Source organism: Lottia gigantea (genome assembly GCF_000327385.1).
Source record: "Lottia gigantea unplaced genomic scaffold LOTGIsca_44, whole genome shotgun sequence".
NCBI classification, from domain to species: Eukaryota; Metazoa; Mollusca; class Gastropoda; family Lottiidae; genus Lottia; species Lottia gigantea.
In genome coordinates, this window is record NW_008709540.1 from 102,642 (window position 1) to 127,031 (window position 24,390).

At 36.1% G+C, this 24,390-nt stretch overlaps 2 protein-coding genes across 2 annotated transcripts; one reads left to right on the plus strand and one right to left on the minus strand.

The window, feature by feature from the left end:
• Positions 1–1,798: 1,798 nt before the first annotated feature.
• On the minus strand, positions 1,799–6,380 carry LOTGIDRAFT_164175 (hypothetical protein; the record flags this gene model as incomplete). The annotated part of the gene is made up of 4 exons (XM_009060681.1): positions 1,799–1,963; positions 3,693–3,940; positions 5,697–5,843; positions 6,164–6,380. 4 exons carry the CDS (start codon positions 6,378–6,380, stop codon positions 1,799–1,801), a joined length of 777 nt encoding a protein of 258 aa, XP_009058929.1.
• A 17,757-nt stretch (positions 6,381–24,137) lies between these two features.
• Positions 24,138–24,335, plus strand: LOTGIDRAFT_123514 (hypothetical protein; the record flags this gene model as incomplete). Its single annotated transcript, XM_009060682.1, has 1 exon — positions 24,138–24,335. A coding segment is annotated over one exon (198 nt), but the record flags the coding sequence as incomplete, so codon positions are not given.
• Between the last annotated feature and the right edge of the window lie 55 nt (positions 24,336–24,390).

Here is a 24,390-nt window from a genome sequence, read left to right on the forward strand (position 1 = left end):
ACACGAACAGTCTTCGTCGCTGAATCTTGTCGCCGACTCAAATCTTGGGTAATATCTCACGTGCGCCCACGCTTCCACGACAAGATCATCGCGTTGCCAGGATTTATAATATCAAACTAGTTTGATATTTGTCGCCGATTGTTTTATCGTCTAATCAGATTCAATTTCCTTTTAATTGCATGATCCGAGCTTGCTTATCGACATAGTGGAAAACGACCGACTGGAGATTTTTTGTCTCCTTGTGTGTCCACAGCTGGTCGGTGAAACTCTTGACAAGACACTTGCAGGCGAGACATTTCGTCGACCAAGATCATTCGTGCACCTGCAAAATAACCCTTGAATAGGACACGAGTGAGCACTAATATATTTACTTCGCGATACCGAAACACTGATGATAAAAAAACAAGACAGTGTGTCGATTATAAAGATTAGAATAACATATAAAAATATCAAAGAGTGAATAAAAGTTAAAATTGAAAACGAAAAAAAAAACATAAAACGTTTGGAATGTTTTGTGGAAGAAAAGGGAGAGGAATGAATTGTGTATAACGAGATGAAATCTATTTTGTTTGCCCTTATAACATTTATAGCAGAATAATCCCCACAATTCTGGGATGCAATGCAGGTTACATACGATACCGGTGGAATGCAATAACTAGGGTTAGGGTTAAGTAGGGTTAGCCCTAACCCCTAAAAAATACCGGTGGGGTGCAATACCTAGGGTTAGGGTAAGGTAGGGTTAGCCCTAACCCTTGAAAAATACCGGTGGGATGCAATACCTAGGGTTAGGGTTAGGGTTAGGTAGGGTTAGCCAAGGGGATGCAATGCCGGTGTTTGAAATGCCGGTGGACTGGCTGAGCGCTGAGACAAACTACTGCATATATACTGAATCGTAAGGCAAAAATATCCTCAGGCACTGTGTAAAGAAAATGGAAGTCACAATACCAAAAATTAAAATGAATAAATCAGCCAATTCACTCGACGCGCTATTTTGCCCTGTAGATGAATGTTCTGCTGTTAAAATGCCTGTTGGTACGTCGGCGTAGCGGGCATGCCATCTTTCACTCATTCGTTATTGCCATTGTGGTCAAATATACCAGATCTTGAATGATGCTCCGTTAGTTATCATAGACAATTAACAATACGTTTGTCGATGTGAGAACGTCCCGTCATAACACACCCTTTGATCTAAACGATCCTTCCTTCTTGAACACATTTCACTTATGATTCTACGGCCTGCGCCCATGCTTTTGTAATAAACCAAAAATAACAAAGCTGTGCCTTAACCACTGTCAGGATCAAGTAAAAAAACATTGGCCATCGTAGTGGTTGGGAATATCTGGCATACGTAGAGGCCGTAATAATAATATTTATATCGGTGCATTTATGTCAACCAATATCTTTCTGATGATAATACTGAGCCTGTATGTGTGGTTGCTATTATCGTACAAGAAACGCAATAATCCAGAAAAAAAAAACAAGTATCATCTGCTGTTTCCATACCTTACATGTCCGTTCGTTACTCTACAACTACATGTACTGTTGGCCGGACAAATCACACTAATCCACTACAGTTCAGCTCTGCTTTTTCCACATCCTTCATTACATCGCATAATTTCCATAACATTGTTTTCAAATACTGTACTGATATGCTTTCATAATATTGCAATATTGAATTGTTGCCATTCTCCGTTCACCACACAAAATCAGTAATCCCACAAAACGTATTACCAAATTCGTTGAATTCGTAATAACGAACCACATCGTTGTAAAAATCACATGCTAGTCTGAAAGATCATCACAAACCGTTGATATCATGTTTTACTAATGGAGCTCGAAGGTTTTCGTTAGGAGATGGAGTACTCCGAGTAACACTTGTATCCGGTGTCCGTTTTAAATACGGACTGTGTGTTAGTCGGCTTTCTGTTGTAAGAACACTTGTGTTAGTCCCGAGTGAGGATCTCTGAAAAAAGAACACAAGATGAGAACACAAAAAGGTTAAGAAAAATTTCATTGGACTAAAAAGAGTTCAGAATCGATTTCATCGGTTAAACAGGGTTAATACGAGGCTTACAGGGTTAAGAATAATTTTGTTGGGCTAAGCAGGAATCAAACAGCGTTCAAAATTAATGTTATAGAGCTAAACAGGGTTCTGAATCAAGATTGGATTGTTTTATAAATAATTTTCTTTGGTTCAACAAGGTATAGACTTTATTTTGAATATTGTCAGAAGTGAAGACAAATTTTGATCGAAATTACTTAATGCACCTCGTTATTTTCCGCCGAGATACATGTTTTAGATGTACATGTATAATGATATTTTATAAGGAGAGCGTGTCCACAAAAATAAATAATTCACAACTAATATTTAGGAAAATATAGGAAAATGTTTATTAATCGGAGATAGCTTCTGTAAATTCACTTTTTAAAATGGAATGGCGTAGAGACAATTGTTTTAAATACAGTTTTATCAAAGCTCGAACGTGTATCTTCGTTCTTACTGTCAAACCTATATATTTTGACCTGCCATCAGCAAACAGCAACTCGTCCCTAATCGCCACCGTTTCTAATAATCATTGCCCCAGTTAGTCTCAAGTTCTGACTCGCTGGTGAAGTGAGAACGATCTTCTCGCCATGACAGAACGTTTATAAAATAAGAGTTCATCTCAACTGGAGGTGTCAAACATCTTATTGTGGCTGATAGCAACGTCTATTGATTGAAACATTTCTATCAAAATGGTGAAATTCATTTAAAGAGGTGAAAGACGTTTGTCAAATAGAATCAAGTCGACAATTATGAGTACATTTTTGTAGAATTTCTCTCTGCCGATTTCAAGGCAAGTGAGTTCCTTTTCTTTGGTCAAACGTTTAAATGGAAATGAAAAAAAAAATAGGCATGTTGACTCTCTAAAAGGAATGCCGGTTTGATATTTGACAAACTTGACAAAAGGTTTTCCATGTTGACAAACTCAGTCACAGAGTGTTTTAGCAGGGTGACCATTTTGAGTTCAAACTTTCAGATAAGTTAAGGATTGGTTCCCTTATTTTCATTTATGAAAATGAAAATGCTAATACTTATATGAATGGAAATTAGACGTGTTCTCATGACTTGGAAAATTGTCTCTCATGTCCATAATTAATTCATAATTAGCCAAATTAGAAGAGAATTACCAGCAGAATTCCAATGAGTGACCAATCAAGAAAGGTAAAAAAATCTTCTTTTGTTTATCCAGACTGTACATACATGGACATTTATAATTGGTTAAAACTCTTAATTATATGCAATATAAGAAAATAGTGATACGATTGAGAACACAATGTAATTAATTAGAAATTAATTAAATAGTTAATTATAATAGCTTAATTTGGCACTGTAAATAAGGAAACCCATCTCTTACATTTCTAAAGATTTTGGCGTATAGTTTTCACAAATTTTGAGCAAAAGAAAATTTCAACCTACAAAAAGCAGAATGTCCCTTTAAATGATTCCTAATCCAAAAAACTTAATATAAATGCAATTAAGTATTGAAAAACGCTTAATAGTTACATAATTTTATGAATTTTCCAATTTTCTAGATTTTACAGGGATTCTGTAGTAACTTTATGACACCAGGTACGTTAACTGATGAATATATACTCATATTTACTATTCTTGAGGTATCACTTTAACCATCTAGTTGATAAATACTCACTTTATTTGGTTTAGTTAGAGGCTGTTTTTTGGGGTCTTCTTTCCCCGGCTCAGTATAAGTACACCACAGTCCGGAGAATATGAGGAATAGAAAGATAGCTATACATAATAAAACCAGCCCGGCCGTGCCTGCTGGGGTCAGTCCACAGATATCAGACTCGTCCCCGCAATTATTGTCTTCATCACAATTTAACATGGAGCTGATACAGCGGCCATTTTCACATTTAAAATCACCTCGTTCACAAGTACCTGTCATAGAGAAAACAAAATATAATTATTATACAACAACAAGTATTTTACTGCTAAAATAGCGCTCAATACATCAATTGAAAAGCGATTTAAGAATATAAATAAATATCAAAACAGAAACTGAACCTTGTTAGTAGAAAGGGGTCTTCGAAGGCATACTTCAATTTCGCACGACAGGTCAATCATCACATCCTATGATTATATAGTACGATTATAACTGGACGTTTTTTTTTTTAACCCAAAATCCCTCTGTATCCACGGACCTTTTTGAAGAAAGCCATGAAGTGAAAAACGCAGCTGAAGTCTGAAACTTAGTGAATCTCATTTAAATGTGAAGGGAGATACCGATCCCGCCATACCGGTTCAGATGCTTTGATAGGTTAGCCAATGCAAGTCTTAATGCGTTACGTGCTGTCCACGCCAAAATGTTTACGGTGACCTGGAAGCCGCTTGCAATTACCGTTAGGAGCAATCATATGCATTATACTTTGCGAATTCCTACATCTGAGATTCTGCACAACCCAACAGTTTTTTTAGGCTGGATTGTTCTTTCTTTTGACAGTACATGTTGACAACAAAGACATTCTGTATATAGAGACAGTCTACAGGCAGTCTATGTTCAGAAAGGTGGGGAGTAAACTAACATCTTCAGACCTATAATTAAGTATTTTAACTATTTCTTACTAGACTGCTCGGAAATTGGAAATAAATCAGGACGATGCAGGCAGTCCATATCACAGACGATAACATATAGAGAACAATTAGACTATTATATCCTGTTTTTTTTATATGATATAGGGTCTCGTCGACCGAATAAGACAAATAATCGAGTTCCTGTGTGTCACAGGCTGTCCACGTTTAAGATCAATCGCAATCGATCAGGTAATTCGGGTAGTTCACTTCATTGCACACTGCGTTATGTTTCCGTCTTCATTAATCAACATAGAGCATAAAAGTAGGACATAAAACACCATTTTATTTGATTTAAATCAAGTTTCAATCAGATCGATAGAGTAAAAGCTTTCAAGAAACAGACAACATCGCCTGACTTGTCTAAACTTGTTCACATCTCGAAAATAATGTGGACGCATCTGGTTGTCAACTTCCCTAATCTCGGCGCCATTATAACAAACCGGAAATGAAAAGAAAGTCAGACAGGTCTCTTTAGCTACTAGTTCCTTTTATTTAACACTTACAGACAGAAACATTCGTATATTGCAAGAATAACAACGAAGCTTCTTAACCAAACCTGTTAGATTTTCAGTAAAAGATTTCAAGCCGTCGCGAATAAAACAAGGTCGACAATTCTGAGTAGAGAAATGACTCTTGAAAGGTTTCGCTACCCACAATACGTCATTGCCATAAATGGACTGAGGATACTCCGAATGTGCAACGATTATTTGTCTTTAAAGCCCCCAATAGACCCGCCACATCGGAAAGGCGACAGAAGATCGTATTAATGTCGCCAAAAGTGTTAAGGACAAGTCAGACATCGTACAATTGTCGCCATTGTCGCCACTATTCGCCGGGCCATGGCGTTTATTTTGGACATTGGAACACAATGGTCGTATTTATAAATCGCAGTATGAGGTCGACTGCTTTTAAGTTTGTATATGTTTTCTCGTCTTGTTCTCTACTTTTCCTCCAGATTACCACGACCTAGTAATTGCCAGTAGTCGTAAGATCTCAAATAGTCGCAGTCCGATGTGACGGGGATATTGGGTAAGCGTGTCAGGAAATTGAAGCTTGACTTTACCTGTATGGAATGCCGAGAAGAGAAAGGTAAAGCCCGTATCTTGCACAGACATATGGCTGTAGAATCGGACAGTTACCACATTACTCCGTGACGTCAGATCCTTTTTAGGTTTTACTTTACCACATAGGCGATCGTTTGAAGGCATACCTACAATAGACATGAAGAATAAATATTACATATCATGTATCACCTGTTTTTGTTACGTTTCCTGTGGGTAACCATATGTGCACTCCATGAAGTAGTGCACACTATGAGTTCAAGGTTATTAAAATATTGAACCAATCAAATGCTCTGTTTCCCTGTATCAGAAAGCTTTGCCGATCCCTTGTAAAAGAAAGGTATTTTGTTCACCTTCCATTGTTTAGCAATGATTGGTATTTTCAAAACACCTTAAATACAAAATTCGTTGTAACTTATCTTGAAACTAAGACAGGGTAAAATTATTGAAAATGTAAAAGTTATCGTACCATGAATTGAAAGAGCGTGATGTGAGGTGCCGTCTAATAACTGTATAAAATCACCATGACAATACGTGCTACTGCCCTCTAGGTCCATCTCCTCAAACTGTATAGATAACTTCCAACCAGAGGGCGCCACTATAACTAATCTACAATCCATAATAACTGAATACAGCGGCTCATTGGTCAGTTGCAGACGGCCTGAATATATTCCAAGGTCCGCCATCTTGATTGTACCATAAGGACACCTCTCATTCATAAAAACTGAAAATAAGAAATGAGAAAAATGACACTAATGATTGTAAGATATATAAGTAGAAAGGTTAGAGTAAAACACTAAGATATATGGATATCAAAATTCAGAAGTAGTATATCTATATATCATAGTGTTTGCAAAATAGAACTATCCGCTATCATTCGACGCAACATTTGTTCTTTAGTTAGTTAATCAAACCTTTATCATTGGTTCGAGGGCATCAAAAACTTTCTCCAGAATACGTTTTGAAACCATAATGTGAGATTCGATTGCACAGTCGGTTAGAAGTTACAACGCTGTGATGTTATACTGTTGCCACAACCACCGACCCCTCAATTGTCCTTTGTATAACGACGTTTGTAGTTCACAGCCATTTTGAATCACTACCTCGACTAATTAAATCGAAAGTTATACCATTTCAACTAATACATCATATCACATTTCAAGGTTTAGAAATGGCTTTAAATATGATTTGAAGGTTTTTAAAATATTAAAGCGTTATTAAAATTCGAATTATCGAGTCGAGGTAGTGATTGAAAATGGCTGTGAACTACATTCGTGTGTGTTATTTCCATGTAAGAATAATACGTAGTTTCATTAGATTTCTTCAAATTAACCTGCTAGGTTACTTCACTGTCGTTGATTTTTCATTTTACCAGATTACCTAACTTTTAATTGACTTTGTCTTATTTCTCTATTCTATTTATCCCGTCTTCATTAGCCCACATGGTGCAGAAAAGTAGGATGTAAAACTCCATTTATTTCATTTCATTTCTATGCTCCTTATGTTTTAATTTGATTGCAAGATCTGCATGGGACATTTCCTTTAAATGGAGATTAGTTTTATAGCATTCACACTCAGAAAGGTTTTAAGTTTTTATCATTCCCATTAATAATTCAAATCAAATATTAAATATCTCACTTTATTTCATCTAACATGAAATTGAAATTGGGAAGAGATTCCATGTAAAATAATCTCGGAGGACCGATCTGGTAAAACTCAGGAAATTAATATACCAAATAAAATTTATTAGTTATATGGCCACGAGTTAATGTGGCTCAGAGGCTCAACTAGATGAATGGATGCCCGTGAACTTAAGTGGGTGAGCTCACCCTCCCAAACTCGCCCTCTCCATAATTCTTAAGCACTGGTAGTATATAATCCATATTCTACGTGAAGAATATCGCCCTTTGCTGAAGGAACCTGTCCCTCCCTAGGAAACGTTTCTTACCATAATGCTCTCCCGAATTTTTTCCTGGAGGTGGAGGCCCTTATAGGGATAGGGGCCTGTACACGTTCAACTAGTATCTATGGTAGTTGAGTTACTGATCTGGCTACCTAGTTGAAAAACTCAATCCCTGAATGGTATCAGGTTATATGGGCATGGGTATGTTCTCAAACGACATCCGCCACAGTACTTTATATAACTGGAGCTCCAACCTAGTCCTAAGAAACTCATCAATTCAGAATGTCGAAGTGCCATTCAATATCAGATACAAGCAGAAAATGAAATCAGCCATATGAATAAGCAGAGAAAATGAAATTTGAGTTTCATTGACCATAAAACTACGTGGTTAAATTACAGTTCGTTCATATCGCCGAGCTGAATTATGGAGTATGAAATTTGTTCAATAATGGTTAGAATTGAAAGGTGTCATGTTGACCGCACGACGGTTTCTAGTCGATGCCAATGATGTCTAGGGAATACTATAAACCTCGTTTCACTTATTGTAGATTGGCGATAATAAAGAGAAAGTCTATAACGACGTGGTCATGAATTCTACTTCCGTAAAATTGCATTTACATCTTTTAATTATTGAAATTCTTGGATTTAAGAGTTTTGCCCCAGAGACTGATATCAACTTATAGAAATACACACAGACAATAATTCTGGCTTATATTCTGTACAGGGATATATTTTAGAAGGTATTCTACTAACGCCTGACATCACTGTTGTACTATTATCTGTTTATAGAAATACTAGACATCACAAAACTTTAGGTTATATTCTAGAGAGTGGTCCATTGTTGTACTATTGTCTGTTTATGGAAACACCAGACATCACCTAACTCGGGGTTATATTCTAGAGAGTGGTCCATTGTTGTACTATTGTCTGTTTATGGAAACACCAGACATCACCTAACTCTGGGTTATATTCTAGAGAGTGGTCCATTGTTGTACTATTGTCTGTTTATGGAAACACCAGACATCACCTAACTCGGGGTTAGATTCTAGAGAGTGGTCCATTGTTGTACTATTGTCTGTTTATAGAAACACCAGACATCACCTAACTCTGGGTTATATTCTAGAGGGTGGTGCACTGTTGTACTATTGTCTGTTTATAGAAACAACAGACATCACCTAACTCTGGGTTATATTCTAGAGGGTGATCCACTGTTGTACTATTGTCTGTTTATAGAAACACCAGACATCACCTAACTCCGGGTTATATTCTAGATCGTGGTTCACTGTTGTACTATGGTATGTTTATAGAAACATCAGATATCACCTAACTCTGGGTTATATTCTAGAGGGTAGTCCATTGTTGTATTATTGTCTGTTTATAGAAACATCGGGCATCACCTAACTCTGGGTTATATTCTAGAGAGTGGTCCATTGTTGTACTATTGTCTGTTTATAAAACACCAGGCATCACCTAACTCTAGGTCATATCCACTATTGTACAATTGTCTGTTTATAGAAACATCAGACATCACCTAACTCTGGGTTATATTCTAGAGGGTGGTCCACTGTTGTATTATTGTCTGTTTATAGAAACACCAGATAAAACCTAACTCTGGGTTATATTCTAGAGGGTGGTCCACTGTTGTATTATTGTCTGTTTATAGAAACACCAGATAAAACCTAACTCTGGGTTATATTCTAGAGGGTGGTCCACTGTTGTACTATTGTCTGTTTATAGAAACACCAGATAAAACCTAACTCTGGGTTATATTCTAGAGGGTGGTCCACTGTTGTTCTATTGTATGTTTATAGAAACACCAGATAAAACCTAACTCTGGGTTATATTCTAGAGGGTGGTCCACTGTTGTACTATTGTCTGTTTATAGAAACACCAGACATCACCTAAGTCTGGGTTATATTCTAGAGAGTGGTCCACTGTTGTACTATTGTATGTTTATAGAAACACCAGACATCACCTAACTCCGGGATATATTCTAGAGAGTGGTCCACTGTTGTATCATTGTATGTTTATAGAAACACCAGACATCACCTAACTCTGGCATATATTCTAGAGAGTGGTCCACTGTTGTATTATTGTATGTTTATAGAAACACCAGACATCACCTAACTCGGTTATATTCTAGAGAGTATGTATTATTTCTGTTTAGGGAAACATGAGACATCACCTAACTCGAGGTGTCATTATAGAGTGTGGTCCAACTACAGCTGTACTACTAACTATTTATGGAACTACGAACATTACCTACTCGGGGAGTATGTCCATTTTGACGGGTACATATGAACTATGAGTGTATGTCGGTTTATAAATGATTATACATGTTGTATTATCTGCATTTTGTCAGTTACAGTCGGTATTTATCGTGAATGTGATTTGCTCTGCGTCTGTTTTTTTCCTGTGATGTTCGAAATAGTATAATATGGCGATTGGCGACTGTTTAAATTTGTAAACAAGTCCTTCATTAGTCTTCAAATCCCTCCGGCTGGTACTGTCTGCCTACTTTTACAACTTCCAGGCAAGTCAGATTTTTACAAAGGTTAGGGTAATTGGCTTCATTATAAACTTTCAATACACCCGAGATTTTCTATCGATTTTGGTCTATTTAAACACAATGGTGTTAGAGTTGCAGGCTGGCAGTGACAGACAAAATAAATATATTCAATATTTTTTAACATCAAATCAAATACTGGATATATCGCGTATAAAATCAGACCATTCGTAAACCACAAGAATTGTTCCTGGAAATTACTCTCAGGAATCTGTCTAGCTGATAAAATAATACTTTTATTATACATGTATCAGAATTGAGCGCTTTATCAAGAATCAAAATAAGATGGTGGTTTAAATTCCAGATGAATAAAGTAACTATCGCTGTTAACAAACATATTTTTTTTATCTCGGGTTGCCAGAGATCAAGAGTACACAAAAGTTGGTATTTTAGATTGTCAACTCAGCATCAATTTATGTGAGTCTACGAAGCTAATAATGTTTATTTAGAATATTAGGTTTGTAAACTCAGCATCTCTTTCAGAGAGTTCACACAGCAAAAACTGTTCATTTCGCTGTTTTGACTTTCCCACTCAGCATCTCAGAACGTTCATAGCCCATATTTTTTTTTTTTAATTTAGGATTGTCAATTAAGCATGTATTTTAGGGAGTTCACATAGAAATCATATTTTTTCGTTTGGTATTTTAGAATTGTCAACTTAAAGTGATACTACGTCTTAGAATGAACATAAAATTTGATTCTCAAGAATGGTCAATATGAGTATGTATTCATCAGTGAACTTACCTGGTGTCATAAAGTTACAACAGAATCCCTGTAAAATCTGGAAAATTGGAAAATTCATAAAACTAAGTAATTATTGAAAAACGCTTAATCATAACATTAAGCGTTTTTCATTAGTTAATTGAATTTGTATGAAGTTTTGTGGATTTATCGGATTATGTAAGGATCATGATATGTTATTTATGACACCAGGTATATCTACTGATGAATATGTGCTATTATTGGCCAAGTTTAAATTTTTTAAATTTCATGTTTATTCTAAGACGTAGTATACCTTTAACATCTCTTTCAGGGAGTTCACATATCTAATAATATTTTGGTATTTAAAATGATCAAGTCAGCATCTCTTACAGAGCCTCCATACAATAATGTTTATCTGGAATTTCAGGTTCATCTGTGATACACATTCAGACTCTCAAAATCTCTTCAAAGCAGACTACGTAAAGTCTATTTGACAAATGTCTATCTAATATATTTACATTCAAGACCTGCATTATTCACGACCACAAGACGTTCACTTCACTTGTTACTTCTGTCGAGGTTATAAATATTTAATTGTGTGGTTTATTTTAAACTCGATCTGGAGCTATCGGATAGTATTAGTCGTTTAATTTATCATACATTACTCGAGAGATATATTGATATCCATGTAGTACAGTGACCAGATGTGGACAATTACTATATCAGAAATAAGTCACAAGATCACATTGTGGTTGAATTTAAGAGTAAGGTAGAAGGAATAGCAGCAACAGAATAGAATAGCATAGAATTGAACATACTGTAAATCTATAACAAATTGCATCTAATACCTTGACTGCAATAGCCACCTTTCTTGTATCACCAAAGTTTGTAAATGCAGCGATTTGATTGGATTGTACGCTAGCGAAAACAGCCAATCAGATCCCTAGACAGAAAGACTGTTTAAATTTGACCACTCCGCCGCTATGATTATCTGTATTCGTTACAGCTTCGCAGTTCGACATTGTAAAGAATAGAATAGAATAGAATAGAATAGAATAGAATAGGATAGGATAGGATAGGATAGGATAGGATTTGGATAGGATAGGATAGGATAGGATAGGATAGGATAGGATAGGATAGGATAGGATAGGATAGGATAGGATAGGATAGAATAGAATAGAATAAGAATTTAAATAAGAATTAGAAATAGGATAGAAATAGGATAGAATAGAATAGAATAGAATAGAATAGAATAGAATAGAATAGAATAGAATAGAATAGAATCATACCCTAGTCTCAAAAACGGGAATGTCTAAGCTCAGTGGTTTTCAACCTGTTTTTGTATGTGTCGCCAAATATCTAAAGTGTATCAATGATTGGATACCAGGCACGTTCTCACATAGTTTAATAGTAATAATTCTCTGAGTACTCCTAGACAATGTTAATTAAGGCTGTGTAAAGTGTAGTCATCATATGAGATGTTGTATATATTGTAGTTGGAAAGTTTTTATTTTTCACAGCATGTGACTGACTGTGACACATCAAATGTCCCCACAGAAAAGTGCAAAAGTCCCCAGCATGGGACATGTCCCTGTGGTTGAAAACCCACGTCTTAGCTCAGTAAAAGTGTCACCGTGAGCCTTCTAATCCATGGTGTCTATAATTTCTATGCATTGGAAAGTTGAAAAATCGTATCGTCTTCTTTGGAGACTCTGCTATAGAAAAGACATCTAAAGAAATAGTGAGTAAATCCTAGTTCAAGATGATTTTCAAGGAATTATGCATTATACAATTCTGAAGACTATTTACATATATTTAAGACTCAAATCACCCCCCCCCCCCCTCCTCCCCCCAAATGGCGAACCAGTCCCTTTAACCGACTTGAATTGATTTGTAAAAAAAAGATTTTATCACAATGTGAGATGATAAGATTGGGATGTTTTCTTCTGCAATCAATAAATCAATACATGCTTATCTTTTCTTCCACTATTATTTTATATGATGAACTTTCAATGTACAGCTAGACTTGATTTATTTATATTGCAAATATCTTAGGTTTTAATTGAAGACAAGGTAAACATTATTAGATAACAGTGGCGGCACCCGCCTCCCGAAACTGGGGGTACAAATAGGGGACAGACTGACTCAATGGGGGTAGGGGGGGGGGGGGTCACCTATTGGAGCTAAATTCAAAATGCAGCAATTCTCTGGAGGCGTCATAGTTGCAAACCTCTCATAAAGAGAGTGCTCCAAGAAAATTAAGAAAAATTGAATTGCTGCATTCTTTCACATATTTTGGGAACAACGTACAAAAATCATATTTTCAAATTTGTTAACAAAAAAAGTTGTGGGGACAATTGGGGGAGCAAACCATTTCCAACCCCCCGTACCCTAACTGGCGCCGCCACTGTTAGATACGCGTACTCTTTGAGATGTTAAGTTGATAAAAATAGTCGCCAAGTGACAAAAAGTGTTTCGAATGGACAAGCAAGTCACGTTTGCATATCACGAAAGGGAAAGGACTTTGAGTGCAGTGTTCTAGGTCAGTCAAAGAGTGTAGTTGCACTATGCTAGACAACTTATTATAATATTAATATGTACAACACTGTTTAAGGATTGAAAAGGACTATGATTTTACGTCTCGTGTTGTCCTGTCGTCGAAACTATGATTTTACGTCTCGTGTTGTCCTGTCGTCGAAACTATGATTTTACGTCTCGTGTTGTCCTGTCGTCGAAACTATGATTTTACGTCTCGTGTTGTCCTGTCGTCGAAAGGATTGATCAGGACTGCGATTTTACGTCCCATGTTTGTCCAATAGTTATGTCACGCGCAAGATGAAAATAAGATTGGGTTTTGGCCAATTTTACAAATCAAATATAAATTTCAAGATTTTTGAGTTTCTGTCTAAATTCTACTGTATAATCTGTCTAGGACTTTCACTCTAACAGACTCTCAATACAACATAAATTCTAATAAACATTGTCGTTTATATTACCATTATTTGTCTCAACCACAAATTAAATTTTAAAATGTAGGTCAACTCCCAGGAGACCGACCTGTAGATATTTACTACTGGGGATGAAAAACATTCTTCTCATTTTTCAATACTGATAGAATATTCATGAAAACTTTCAAGACAATATTTTACATCACGAAACAAATTTAAAACTAATTTTTTAGGTGTTATTTTTTTAAATTGGAATTTACATCTAGACCTGAATTGATTTCTAACTTCATCTTCACAATGTCAAGCTATAACACACTTCATCTTCACAATGTCAAACTATAACACACTTCATCTTCACAATGTCAAGCTATAACAAACTTCTTCTTCACAATGTCAAGCTATAACAAACTTCAATCTTCACAATGTCAAGCTATAACAAACTTCAATCTTCACAATGTCAAACTATAACAAACTTCAATCTTCACAATGTCAAGCTATAACAAACTTCATCTTCACAATGTCAAGCTATAACAAACTTCTTCTTCACAATGTCAAACTATAACAAACTTCATCTTCATCTTCACAATATCAAGCTATAACATACCTCATCCTCATCTTCACAATGTCAAGCTATAACAAACTTCTTCTTCACAATGTCAAGCTATTACAAACAACATCTTCATCTTCACAATATCAAGCTATAACATACCTCATCTTCACAATGTCAAGCTATAACAAACTTCATCTTCATCTTCACAATATCAAGCTATAACATACCTCATCTTCACAATGTCAAGCTATTACTAACTTCATCTTCACAATGTCAAGCTATAAAAAAAATCGTCCTGACTATCATAGCACGGAACGCAGCAATGATTGGATTGTACACCAGCGAAAACAGCCAAGCATCGCCCCAACAGAAATACTTTAAACATTATGGCTTACATTCTTCTGTCGAGGACTCTGATTTTGCTGTTTTCGCTAACATACCATCCAACCAAGTTAGACGTAATAGCTTGACATTGTGAAGACCTGAAGTCGGTGGATGTATGCGACAAACTACAAAGATATCCGGTTGCTCAAAGCAAGACATAATAATGTTATAGGGCCCTTATTCCCAACTTTCTGGCCCGTTCACATCCCTTTTTACGCTTGGCATACTCTTGCATAGTTCAGACCTATTGGAACATTTTGTACAAGTGTTTGAATCATTGGTAATCCCACGTAATACTAGTACTCTACAATAGAAACCAGGGTTCCATCTTCACAATGTCAAGCTGATACGAACTTCATACTTATACCTTGACTGCAATAGCCACATTGAAGAATTTTGTCGCCTTTGGTGTCCCTTGATTTTCTGCAACTGGTGGAGCACGCGAAAAGATAGTTGAGAAAAGAAAATTCTAAACCTCGGTTATTAACAGAATATTAGGTTAATATTTCTATGAGAATGTTTTGGTTTTATCACTGTTGTGAAAGAAAATAATTGTAGTTTTATATAGCATGTGTTGCTTTCTGCTTATGCTGTAAGATTAGAACGACATATAGAAGCGAGGAGCACATATAACAAAACACAAGACAATATTATGGAATATAACACACTTCTTTAATAACGTTTCAACACAATATAAACGTGTCGTCATCAGATGTAATGATGATGTTTTATGCTGTAAACTAATAAATAATAAATACATCAAAGAATAAACTTATAACGTCTCGGTTCCGATGAGAATTGTACCAGTTCAAATTCTTCTTGAATACAAAACAGCAATAGATCTTAAGTTGACAGGAAATAATTCTCAAATTCTCTAAAATTCTAAATTGGTATTTTATTTGAGGTATCAGATCTCTCATTAAGTTGTATATAAATTAAGTGAATAGACAGATGGATTTCTGAAGTTTCGTATTGGTTTATCTTAGTGATAAAAAACTAATATACTGAAGTCAAAAGAAACGTTACTTATATCTATACAACTTTCTAGACACTGGTGTTACATGTTTTGTGGTCAATAAACTCATTTGGTGTTCTACTGTTTCTTTTGATTGCCTTAAAGTACATTTAATACTGACTCTTTCCTACTCACAGCATATAGAAAAAAAGAGATATGTATTTAATCACATGGATACGTGACCTAATTTGCATAGTTATCAACCTGTGCTACGAGTTCATATCGTTTTTATGAACCTATGTTATGAATCTTAGAATCGCATTGTTGTGTGATAAATATGTATATTATGATATATCCACTCGACATTTCTTTTACTTTACTTTTCAGTACATATTGTAAATTTACAGACTGACTTCTAATAATAGTATTGCTTTTCTCTTGAAATACATAAATACTAGATTGTAATTTCACAAGACCGATTTCTAAATTGTAAATTGACAGAACGATTTCTAAATTGTATTTTGACAGAACGATTTCAATTTTGGTAATTGACAGAACGATTTCTAAATTGTAAATTGACAGAACGATTTCTAAATTGTATTTTGACAGAACGATTTCTATTTTGTAAATTGACAGAACGATTTCTAAATCAAATTTGACAGAATGATTTCAAAATGTCACTAGGGTTTTCTCTTGCAAAACCAATTTGCAATTGTAATTGGACAGAACAATTTCTGAAATATAATTTGACAGAAAGATTTCTAAATTGTAATTTGACAGAACGTTTCTAAGTTGTAATTTGACAGAACGTTTCTAAGTTGTATTTTGACAGAACGATTTCTAAGTTGTATTTTGACAGAACGATTTCTAAGTTGTATTTTGACAGGACAATTTCTAAATAGTAATAATGGTTTTCTCTTCGTAATACAAAACAAATATATTGTAATTTGACAGACCGATTTCTAAAATTTAATTTTGGTGTCTATTCATGATTCAAAACTATTATAAAACAATATATGTTACTCTTTTTGAAACACCTGATGATACTTCTCTTTGCAGGAGTCCACTACTACGCTACTCTTAGTCCCGATTTTTCTATTCTTTGGATGAGATTTTTGATTGACGGAATTGTCTTGCTTGTACGGATTTTAATACTGTAATTTGACAGACCGATTTTTAAATTGTAATAATAGTTTTCTCTTCGTGATACAAAACCAATATATTGAAATTTGACAGACCGACTTCTAAATTGCAGTATTGGTTTTCTCTTCGTGATATAATACTAATACATGTATTTGGTAAATTGACAGAGCTAAATTCTACTTACATGTTTGTATTGACTGAGTTGCTTCGATACACATTAGAATGATTACTACTGCTAGTTCCATGATTTATTCTACCAGTACATCCATTTCTAGTGCCACTATCACTATCACTGTGACTGTTAGAGTAGAGAATATCTCCCACGTAGAATCATTATTATTACTCTATTTCTTTCTTACTGGGGTCTTGTATCGTCCACAAAACATGGCTAAGGTTTTATCACACACAATCCGCCACTCCGCCACACAATTCCAATATTTAGTAGGGTAGAGATAATACCAATATACGCTGTGTTACATTGTTACTATTGTAAATACCAACAGAAGTAGAAATATATTGAAATCAAAGGTGTGTAACACCCTACTTTACATTCAAGACTCTCGCTCTAAAGCAACAAAAGGTTTAGTGATTTCGGGAGTCGCCACGGTCTCAGAACTCAAAAAATTTGACCACAGTGTATGTAAATCAACCTCATTGTCGCCTTAGATTAGAAAAAGCTGTAAACACGGCCATTTCTTTCGTGGTCAGAACACTACCAGAATGCTCAGTGTCTTATCTTAGTCCTGAATGTCAACTGCTTCGACATGCAACCAAAGCCTACTCCTCTCCTATAGACATCATATCATTTTCCAAGCGAATGAGCCAGAAACTTTCGTTCGAACACAACCGTTAATCATTTAGATACCGCATGTTTTCTAATTGAGCACCGTTCTGACCTGATAACGACCATCGCTTCCGAGGATTAATTTCTGCCACCATTTATTCTCGTATACTGTGTTTTTGATCAGAACATTCCAGACCGTTTCAGTATCGACCAGTACTTCTGAGGATTAAACATTGTGTCTTAACCATTTAGTCCTCTTACTTTAGCATGACTTTTCTGACCAGTTCGGCCAATGCTTCCGGGGATTATTACAACCTATAATTTGACTCTTCTCATAAAAGTTCAGACTTCCGACCAGAGTTTGCCGATTTTATGATCCTCCCAGAATTAAAAAGTTTTGATACCGCAACCATTTGGTTTACAACCCTCTCCACGATATTTCCACTATAGTATTCACTCCACAAATTGTACGTGACTCTGTCAATAACAGTGTCCAGGCCCGATTTACTGAAGAAATATAATCACCATCGTATAGTAGTTAAATATACGCTATCAGAATTTCTCGAAACCTCATGTTTCGTCAACATACTACAGTACATCAACTAAAGACGTACACATTGTTATTCGGAAGGAAACAGCACTGTACAATACAACCTCGCGATTTAACCAGAATTCAATACTAGGAACATGCCTGGCTCAATATTCTCTCCGCCGTCTTCCTACTGAGTATATTTATTGTTCTATCACGCCATCACGACAGCCTTACTGTCACTGCCGACCATTTCAATAAAACTTTCCGTTCCTTCGAATCAGCTTGGAAACCGACTAGGGGTCGGTGTACGGTGTCCGGTTCGGTGTACGGTGTCCGGTTCGATGGACAGTGTCCGATGCAGTGGACGGTGTCCGGTGTGAAAAAAGAAAAAGCAGGTTCGTTTGTTCCGGTTCGTTAAACGGTATTGGGTCAGGTGCGGTGTACGATGCGACGGATTATCGGGTCCAGATACACTGTACACAGGAGTAGCTTCTTCCACTTTCTACTGTATCGATAATCCCGCACTGTATCCTACAGCGGACACCGTATACAGAATCGCACACTCTTCTTTACTCGGGTTTGTCTCAGCGGTCATAGAATCAATATTAAAATTTTAATTGTCATACATTCTTACCATAACTTGAGGAACCAGAACAGTGAGAGAGAGCATTTCTGAGAGAGAGAGAGAGAGAGAGAGAGAGAGAGAGAGAGAGAGCGAGAGAGAGAGAGAGAGAGAGAGAGAGAGAGAGAGAGAGAGAGAGAGAGAGAGAGAGAGTTGCTTCTAAAAAAAACAACCAAATTCTGTTCAGTCCTGCAAAAACAGAGTGATATATATATATATATATATCGCCCCAAGCACCAAATAACACGTCTTTATGTATATGAGATACATTATTTATAAGCTAAAAGACAATACAATATACAGATTGTAATTTCACTGTACTAAGAGATGTATCTTCTCGTATCTTGTGGGTAAGTTTAATCAATGTAGAACCCCCACCCCTGAGACCTGCTCAAACTTCTATAACTTTCTTCTTCTTAATTAAAACTAGGAGGATTTATAGATTTGTTGGACGTCTACTAACTATAAGTCGAGTTGTCTTCAGACTGGAATTTAATTGGTGCTCGACAACCGAAACCAGTCAATTTAACATGTCTCGGTTTCCTCCGACTTGGAGGTGAAATTGGTCTGGTTAAAATTAGTCTGGTTACAACAGTGGTTTTCAACCTGTTTTTAGTTTATTTCCCAATCGTATCAGCATGAAACCAGGTCCCTAGATATCGAGAGTGAAACTAGGGTTGGATACCAGGCACGGTCTTGAGTAGTATGGAGTACAAAATGCTGCAAAAAATTCTCCGAGTACTCAGAGCTTTAATGTTAGGTGAAGCCGTGTTTATTGTAGTCAAATGAGATGTATAACTATTTGTAATAGGATGGTTTTATTTTCATTGCCGTGACACATCAACTGTCCCCAATGTCCCCAGTCCCTGTGGTTGAAAATCTACGGGTTATAAAGTTCATTATAAATGCAAACAGAAATGCACATGGTGTAGAGCGACCGCAATGCCTTTGAAATTGACAGGGTACTGTGCGGTGTACGACGAATACACATCGTATGGTCATTCGGCAATTCTCGACTGTTTCCGTAAAGCTGAATCTAACTCTGCATTATTCACAATTTCATTGGAATTCTTTGACGATACATGTCACGTGACTTGACTCGAGAGGAAGTGACTTCCGGTGTAATTGACATGTAGTGTTCATTAGGATACGAGATTTCCGGTCCGGTGTAATGAGCTGGAGGTAAACAAGATTGAGACTGAGATACAGTAGACCGAAACATCTGACTCTATTCCAGCCTCTGATAGCCATTTGTTGTCGGCCAATAAGTGTCGAAATATCTATCAGAAGCTGGAATAGAGTCAGATGTTTTGGACTTGAGATAGATATGTCTTTCATTGGAGTTAACATCTACTTACATTCTACTCTTGATAATCTATTAGTCTTTGAACATGGTCGAACCATTCGTACTTCTAGCCTTCAGATTTTCAAAAACATTGTTCTTAAAAGGAGGGGTGGGGGGCTGTTCGAACTATCCTGATGGGGCATTCCTGAGCGCTGTCGATCCGGTGCAGTGGCGACGCCAGCCTCTCAAAATTGGGGGTACAAATAGGTGGCTCAATGGTAGGGATGGGGGTCAACTGTCGAGGCTCAATTAAATAAATGCGTTCTTCCAAGCAAATTTTCGAAAAATTGAATTGATTTGGTGAAATCTGAAACATATTGTGGAGCACAAACGTATTAAAATCATATTTTTTGAATTTGCTAAAAGCCATGTGAGGGTACAATTTGGGATTTGTCCTGTACCCCCACTGGCGCCGTCACCAGTTGGTGTCTTCAACCTAATATTGTGTTTCGATCGAAGTAAGAATTCAAGGAAATAACAATTCTACAATAGACTGCTCTCAGCTATAGGGAGCGATGGGTTGGAAATATCTGTCCATAAACTCCGGTCTGTTATGCCGCGGGAAAAGGACGGAACAGGACGAGAACATATGAAATTGAGATATAGGCCAAAGCTTTCCAACCCCCTATTTCCCGACCTGTACATGCAAATTGTAAAAGTAGTATACAAAAGAACGCAGGGGTAGTATAATTCTCATAACATTGTGTCCTGTTATTTAATGTGCAGAAAACACGACACATGTGTACACTAACAAATCAGAATAACAATGAAACGGACCACCTGTGTCGATAGATATCAATAATTACTATATACTATTATAGATAATTTCTAATTGTCTAGTTTCTTTATATAATTATTCACAGAACTAGTGACTTGGAAATATTCAATAAATACAGAATAAATACAGCCGTAATGACACAGTGGAGACCTGCACCATCAATCAAAACATGTATCAACACGGTGTCGGTGATCTTCTAACGATTCCGACACATCAATTGACTGTTCGGTACCTTACAAACTGCAACAGGGTGGTCAGTGTAACTTCTTACCGTATCTTATGTGGGAGTATTGAAATGAATAAATCGGCAAACCCAAATAGCCTCGGACCACTAAAACATTTTATGGAAATAATTGTATAGAATATAGTCCGTGTTAGTTTTAGAAATCCTCTTCCGAAATAGGCCAAGAGTTTTGCATCTGTTCTATAAATTATACAGCCAATGAATTAGAATTTAGGTTTTTATCCAGGTTTATTTTCTTTAAGAGATGCTTAACATAAGCAATTTTGAAAATAGTGGGAAAATGAGAACTTGAAATGAAATGAATGGAGTTTTAAGTCCTATTTTTGTGCACCATGTGGGCTAATGAAGACGGTATATTTATAAATGAAAACTTTAGATACGAGAGTTGACTAAAATTGATTATAACAACAGGAAATCAGGTAGAAATTTTATTAGGAGCCAGGTAGTCATTGCATCCAGTTCACGGGATTTTGTTTGAGCTTCTCGGATGATTTTCTCTAACCGAGTCGGGAACGCGATAATCTTGTCGTGAACAATTTTTTAATACTTCTTACGAATGGAATATTTGTTTTGCACAATTTGGACGTTTCGTACCGTTTCTACAAAATTCCATGAATACGCTACAAGTAACTGATATCTGAGGCCCATACATAATTATCACACTTCAGTATTATACCCAAATAAGATTGGATGATCGGGACTGTTTCATTTAATAATAATGTGACCCACAAACACAGAGAATGTCTCTCGAGGACTATGAACCATCCAAGTGATACATAATGTCCAGAAACAGGCTTTCAAAACAACAATATATCGTTTATAAATTGCTCACACTTCAGTATTATAGTATTATAATTATTTCAACTCTTGGTATTTATAACCCACAGCCATTGACATTGACCCTCGGGGACTATGAGTAACCTTAGAGACCCACATGTCCAACAACCGGCCTTCAAACATGTCACTAAATCGTGTATATAAGTCAAATTGGTCAGACTTTGGTATTATAGTATTATAATTATTTCAACTCTTGGTATTTATAACCCACAGCCAGTGACATTGACCCTCGGGGACTATGAGTAACCTTAGAGACCCACATGTCCAACAACCGGCCTTCAAACATGTCACTAAATCGTGTATATAAGTCAAATTGGTCACACTTTGGTATTATGCCTCTAGTGGAACTGGAGGTCAGAATTGTTTCAACTTTTGGTAATATAACCCATAGACACCGACAATTACTCTCAGAGACAATGAGTCATCTCAGTGACCCATTTGTCTAACAACGGACCTTCAAACATGCCACTTTATCGTGTATATAGCAGCTGTTGTAGTTTAAAATGAAAGTAGAGCTTTTTCTTGGAATTTTCTCAATGTTTTCCACGTATAGTACAAAGCGTCTAGTTAAATAATAACTTCCCTCTCTACAGCGCGTAGCTCACCGACAGTCTGTTCGAGTATTCTTCTCTCCGAGATTAGTGGTAGATTATTTGGTAAGTTTTGTGTTATCTAGAACATTTTTAGGAGACCGATTCCGCGTTTTAACGACAAGTTCAATAAAATCAAGATCTTTCAAGTCATTAGGACATGTTGCACACAGCTTGTCGACTTACTGCTTGTTACAAATGAAACAGTTTTACCGTAAACGAACGAATGTAAACGAACAGTTTACCTATAAAATAATAACCCGAACCGACACAATAATAAAGACGGTAATGTCTTGAGCCGTCGATAAAACCGAAGGCGTGAAAACCTTGTGTCAGTTATGATGTTTTAGGTAAACTGTTCGTCTACATTTAAAGAGATTGTGGGTAAAATGTGTCAGTTGTACCAAGCAACAAGTTGACAGGTTGTGTGCCCCCACCCAACATACCCGTTAGGCTACGCCTCTGGCCTTAATTGAAAGTAAAGTAAAGTTGATATCAATTCTTTCGTCAACGAGCCGTCACGCAATAATAGCGCGCACTGATGATTGCCTAATATGGAAAGCGAAAGTAGAATTCCTCGAATAACGTATTCCGTGTAAACTTCATTTAGGAAATTGGTTGACAGTTAAAGTGATCTGTTTCTTGTATTTGTATCGGAACTGTATTCTATCAACAACGGTACCAATCAAATTTATATTTGTTTATTTGGTATATTTATAACACACCGATAAACTGATGACTCTACTAGTAGACAAGACTGTCCTATAGCTAATATTGTTTATTTGGTATATTTATTACACACCAATAGACTGATGACTCTACTAGTAGACAAGACTGTCCTATAGCTAATATTGTTTATTTGGTATAGTTATTACACACCAATAGTCTGATGACTCTACTAGTAGACAAGACTGTCCTATAGCTAATATTGTTAATTTGGTATATTTATTACACACCAATAGTCTGATGACTCTACTAGTAGACAAGACTGTCCTATAACTAATATTGTTTATTTGGTATAGTTATTACACACCAATAGACTGATGACTCTACTGGTAGACAAGACTGTCCTATAGCTAATATTGTTAATTTGGTATATTTATTACACACCAATAGTCTGATGACTCTACTAGTAGACAAGACTGTCCTATAGCTAATATTGTTTATTTGGTATAGTTATTACACACCAATAGTCTGATGACTCTACTAGTAGACAAGACTGTCCTATAGCTAATATTGTTAATTTGGTATATTTATTACACACCAATAGTCTGATGACTCTACTAGTAGACAAGACTGTCTTATAACTAATATTGTTAATTTGGTATATTTATTACACATCAATAGACTGATGACTCTATTAGTAGACAAGACTGTCCTATAACTAATATTGTTTATTTGGTATATTTATAACACACCAATAGACTGATGACTTTATTAGTAGACAAGACTGTCCTATAGCTAATATTGTTTATTTGGTATATTTATTTCACACCAATAGATTGACGACTTTACCCCTATAATTCTTTCTAATTTCAGCGATAATGAGAACAAACTATTATGGCAACAGGTGGAAGGACGACTCTTAATCCGAATTTCAATCAGTGTGTCATTTGTCTAGAAAATTATAAAAAACCGAAATTCCTAGACTGTCATCACACATTTTGTCAGGAATGCATCCGAGATCTGGAACAGAAATCGCCCAGGACCGTGTCCTGTCCATTATGTCAGAGAAAAGTTCAACTTCCAGCTGGGGGCGTGGAGCAACTCACTTCTAATTTCTACATCATGAACATAAACTCTAAAAAACCTG